We start from the raw sequence: 5,747 nt of genomic DNA, 5'->3' as shown, positions 1-5,747 counted from the left end.
ACACACACACACACACACACCACTTTCACTCTCTCGCAGACACATGCACTTTCCCCCTCTCTCTTACACACACACACACACACACACACACAAATGAACACACACACACACAAATGAACACACACACACATGTTTTGTTAATTGTGGGGACTTTATCCTAAATGGTTTTCATACTGTACAAACTGTATGTGCTGTTGTCTTAAACCAACACTACACCTAAACCCTACCATTTACAATCAATCAATCACTTTTATTTATATAGAGCTTTTAACAAAACAGATTGTGTCAAAGCACTGAACAGAATCAAATAGGGGAATAGAGTGATAGCAATGTATAATTATAAGATTAAACATTTAATTTTTTAATTAAATGCAGAGACGGTCTGTAATCAAATCAAAGATAATCACTATTAAGTGTCCCCAACAAAGCAAGCCAGAGGTGACAGCGGCAAGGAACATAAACCTCATCCTTACAGAATGGAGAAAAAAAAACCTTGGTAGAAACCAGACTCAGTTGGGGCCAGTTCTCCTCTGACCGGACGACAAGAACTTAACCTGCAGTTTAATTTTAAATGCAGCTGTGTCTGATAGTGTAAATGACTTAGTGTGTGTGTGTGTGTGTGTGTGTGTGTGTGTGTGTGTGTTCTGGTCTCAGATGAACATAATCTCTGGATCCTGATCCACCGTCTAGTCTGGATATGAACTGAGAAACAGAATAAGATGTAACGAGTACATCGTGTTTAATGAGTAGTGTTCCCGGTTCCAGCTGATCTAATTAATGCAGCAATCCTTTAACTGATCTGAATAATAATAGAGGCATATAAGTGTGTTATGAGGATGTGTCTTTAATCTAGATTTAAACTGACAGAGTGTGTCTGCCTCCCAAACAGAGTTAGGGAGATTGTTCCAGAGTTTAGGTGCTAGATAGGAAAAGGCTTTATAAGTAATTAATAAGATTTTAAACTCTATCTGATGTTTGATAGGGAGCCAGTGCAGTGTTGACAGAACCGGGCTAATATGATCATACTTCCTAGTTCTAGTAAGGACTCTGCTGTGTTTTGGACTAGCTGAAGTTTATTTATCAAGCGTGCAGAACAACCACCCAATAAAGCATTACAATAATCTAACCTCGAGGTTAGATTTACAGACGCAGACGCAGGAAACATGGTTTTCGAAGGAAAGATTGCTTTCAAACAGCACACCTAGGTTCTTAACTGATGATGAAGAATTAACAGAGCAGCCATCAAGTGTTAGACTGTGTTCTAGATTATTATATGTGTGGTGTTTAGGTCCAATAATTAGCACCTCTATTTTTTCTAAATTTAGCATTAAGAAGTTACTCATCATCCAGTTTTTTATATCGAAGACACATTCTGTTAGTTTTGCAATTAGGTGTGTATCACCAGGCTGCGATGAAATATATATATATCTCCTGATAATATCTCCCAGAGGTAACATGTAAAGTGTGAAAAGTACCGGCCCTAGCACTGAGCCTTGAGGAACTCCATTCCTTACAGGAAACTACAGCCATTTTTAGACTTTCAAAAAACCTCACTCTGTATGATTTCTAAGCGTTTTGAAAAGTGAGGAAATGAGGTAATGTCCTCATAAGTCATCTTCTCCTTGTAGTAACTGTTTCATTCCCATGTCATTATACACATTTGTGACCTCATATGAAAACGTATGTGCATGCACACACTCACTCACACGCACACTCGCTCTCTCTCTCTCTCACACACACACACACACACACACACACACACACACACACACACACACACACACACAGTCACTGCTTCATGCTGTGAATCTTCAAATGAACTATGTGGTGCTGTGTGACGAGACAGTTTCCTCTTATGAGTGTTTATTCCACCAAACTTTAGAAGTAATGTTCAAAGGTTTGGAAAAATGAAGGCTTTTTATTTTCCTGAAAGAAATGTCTGCTCACCAAGGCTGTGTTTATGTGAAAATACAGTAAAGATGTGAAATATTATGATACTTGAAAACAGTTATTCAGTACTTTAAAGTGTTGGTGAGCAGAAGAGTCTTGAGGAGGGTTAAACTCGTCAGACGCTCGTTAGCGTGTCTCTAGAGACGGGCTCTGCTCTGGTTTATGCTCTGGCTGTAATTGCCGGGACACAGAAACACACTCCAATAATAAACACACTCCGCTTCGGGCTTCTTCTGTGTGACTAAAAAAACAGAAAAGTCCAAGAACATATACTGCACTTGATCTGGATTCAGATTCACCTGAACTCATCCAGTCACAGATGGAGGCTCATGGGAAATGTTTTTCCCTCAGGAAACGGTCACTTCCTCACTTCCTGTCCTGCTGTTTGAGCCGTGCGACTCGGAGCTGATTGGGTTGTATGTGTTTGGGGGCGGGGTCAGGGGTTGCCAGGGAAACGTTCAGCTGATTCAATGGGCATTCATGCTTTATTTTTATCGCACAATAGCAATGATGAAAAGCCATTGTGTTATTTTCAGAGTTTGACGAGATGATTATTACTGTGATCATAGCAGAAAGGTTATCGGCCCGTCACAGAAGAACAGATTCGTTTTTAGCTCTCGTCGAGTGTTAAAGGAAAAATCCACCCAAACATGACACTTTTACTCTTGAATGTATTTATTATGATAGGAGGTTTTACTGTGTTAAGACTCAATGAACAGTCACTGAATGAAAGAGGGTTTATCATCATTGATTAATCCATGTTACTGGTGTTTTGTTTGCAGTCACTATCCCAAGACGTCGTTCACCATCGTGACGGACACGCCGGAGAACCTACGTCTGAAGCAGCAAAGTGAACTACAGAGTCAGGTGAGGCTCAGAATCACACTTCAGGAGCGCCTCAGAAAGCATTCAGCAGAAATACAAAGCCTGTTTTATGACGATGACCCTGATATCTGCTTCGTCTTCCTTTGATTCTTCTGAATGTTCATGTAGAGCAGAAGCACACAGAAATATCTGGAGAGCGGCGGCTCGCTCATGTTATTGATTAATCATTGACGTTCGGTTACAAAGATTATTCTCCATGCAGATTTCTGAGAACCGAACAGAGAAGCGCTTTGAGTGATAAATATTTCATATCCTGCGGTGTTTGTGTTTCCAGACGTGTTCGTTCGGATCACCGGCCGCGTTCACTCGTTATGTTCGGTCGATTGAGCCGTGAGATCGACGCTGATGTCCCACATATCACAGCGTATTGTGTCTGTGTTTTACATCAGAGGACTGTGACCTAAAAACAGGTCACTTTAAAAGATGTGATTCACACAGTGCTTCCGTTCACCATGAAACATACTATGAATCATTCTAGATCCGGTTGATTCGGTCGTAGTGAATCATGTCAGACTACAATGAAACCAGTTTAGGTTTCTTTTAGGTTTTTAAACAAGTGTGCGTGAGAGAGAGAGTGTGTGTGTGTGTGTGTGTGTGTGTGTGTGTGTGTGTGTGTGTGTGTGTGTGTGTGTGTGTCACGCTGGGCTGACAGAAGGTGATGGGAGGCCAGAGCAGATGCTGCTCCTCTCGAAGAATCACAGTCCTGCAGGAAGTGATACTTTCATTCAGCCAGTTTGAATCTGCTAGGAGAATCACTGAGTCATTCATTCAGCCAGTTTGAATCTGCTAGGAGAATCACTGAGTCATTCATTCAGTCAGTTTGAACCTGCTAGGAGAATCACTGAGTCATTCAGTTTGATTCCTTCAGGAAGTGATTCGCTCGACTCTGTGTCAGTCACGAGTGTGTTTGGATCACACTGTGATCACAGCACTGGTGTGATGGAGAGAGTCAGAATCACTCTGTGACTGATTGAACGCTTCTGTTCTTATGATGCAGGTGAGATATAAGAGAGACTTCGAGGAGAGCAAAGGCAGAGGCTTCAGTATCGTTTCAGACACACCTGAGCTGCAGAGACTCAGAAGAACACAGGAGCACATCAGTAACGTATGATACACAGACCTCCTCTCTGTGTGTGTGTGTGTGTGTGTGTGTGTGTGTGAGGTGCTTTGGTCTCTGATAACAAACACACAGTCTTACTGTCACTATGAATGAAAATGACCCTCTGTTGGACGACTCTGAGACACAGGTGAGATAATCTCAGTCTGACTGTATGACAGGATTCATAATATATAATATCTAGGATCAATAATATGATATATAATATTTGATCTAATCTCTGTCTCTTGAGGTCTGCCCCATCATGTGTGATGTCCATCTTTTGAGAATTAAACTTATGGAAAATTACACAAAAGATTGGTGAGTAAAGCTCTGTTTCCATCCAACAAGTCAAAGAGAACACACCATCACTAAGAAAAGCAGGAGAAGCCACTGAATATGATCATCTTCACTTCTCATAGAGGAAAGTCACATGACTTTTTTTAATACGGCTGGAGGAATTCACGCGATAAATGTATTTCCATCATAGTTTATGTTAATTTTTTTTAGCATTTTTAGAAATGATATGCAGTTTGGAGTTCCCACCCAGTGTTTTTTATGCAGTATTTCAAAATGCACATAAAAATAGACGGATGTAAACATTGCTAGAGCCGGATGGGTTCGCTCGCTCTGTCCTGTAGTTTTCACCCTTTTATGTTTCTGCTGGTTAAAGCGTCCCGACTCACTTCTGTCTCACACATGTTTGTCAAACACAGAAAACGAGAGCTCTCAATCCCACAAGCCTTCAGTGCGGCTCTTATCGGCGCTGCTCCACCCGTCCAGTGTTTTTAGCCAGTAAATGCTGCTCTGTAATTAGAGCAAATGAAAAGAGCGAATGGGGTTTTAAACACATGTTTACTCCATTGAACTTCCTGTCTGACTTGTTTTCTCTTGTTGATTTGTGTGTTGTTTAGATGTTCTGATAATTCCATGTTTAAAGTCACTGGAAGTTAATTCTAATGGGTTCAGTCATTTTTAATATTCAAAAACATGTCTAATCAAATTAACTAAACAATTTTTTACCAGTGTACTTCGAATATCACAGTTGTGTGACCAATTGAATTTTTTTTACCTAATTCTATAAAAATGTTGTGCCAAATACTGTTGTCTTGATCATGATTTAATACAGATATATCATCAAACATCTGCCAGAAGTGTTAAAAGATGTATAATAAAATTATTAAAACTTTAAATTGTTTCAAATATAAGTAATTTTACAAAAAAACATTTATTTTATTCTATTTTATAAATTAAAACATGAATTAAAAACCTCCTGATTTAGTAAAATTCCTCAGAAATAAGGTATAGTTCATTTATCTGAAATTTTTACCATGAATAAAAATGAATTAATTATTTTGTGAAGTAGTTTAAAAGCCGTGGTCTTCCTGTATTTCAAGATGAAAGTAGACATTTGTGCTGATGACTAAAGACTAAAATATTAATCAAGCTCTTTTGTGTTTTTGAAGACTGTTATGATCTGTTGATGATGAATGTTGGAGCTGCAGTTCTCATGGAGCGGCCCATATGGTGTCTCACAGACGTTTGGCTGCAGAAACAACACACACGGCCAGATCAACACAAACAGAGGACACACACATAGCCTGATAGCACCTGACCAACACACACACACCCAAAGAGAGACACGGACACTCAAAATACACACATAAATATACTCACATATACACTCATTGTCTCTCTCGCACACACACAGACAAAGACACAATCACAATACAAACACACAGCCAGATCCCACCTGACCAACACACACACATACAAGTATATTCACATATACACTCTCTCTCTCTCTCACACACAC

The 5,747-nt window shown here is 39.8% G+C and overlaps 1 protein-coding gene across 2 annotated transcripts in view; it reads left to right on the top strand.

The window, feature by feature from the left end:
* Positions 1-3,946, top strand: part of LOC122329919 (LIM zinc-binding domain-containing Nebulette-like) — a 9,483-nt gene extending 5,537 nt beyond the window's left edge. The window contains exons 3-4 of one of the 2 annotated variants that reach the window (XM_043226604.1): positions 2,733-2,817; positions 3,833-3,946. In XM_043226604.1, the coding sequence (XP_043082539.1) occupies positions 2,733-2,817; positions 3,833-3,946 (199 nt within the window). The remainder of the gene's footprint in view (positions 1-2,732; positions 2,818-3,832) is intronic. The other variant, XM_043226606.1, reaches the window with a different exon arrangement.
* Positions 3,947-5,747: the final 1,801 nt, after the last annotated feature.

Source organism: Puntigrus tetrazona, chromosome 24, assembly GCF_018831695.1.
Source record: "Puntigrus tetrazona isolate hp1 chromosome 24, ASM1883169v1, whole genome shotgun sequence".
Lineage (NCBI taxonomy): Eukaryota > Metazoa > Chordata > Actinopteri > Cypriniformes > Cyprinidae > Puntigrus > Puntigrus tetrazona.
This window is presented reverse-complemented; position numbering and strand designations above follow the sequence as displayed.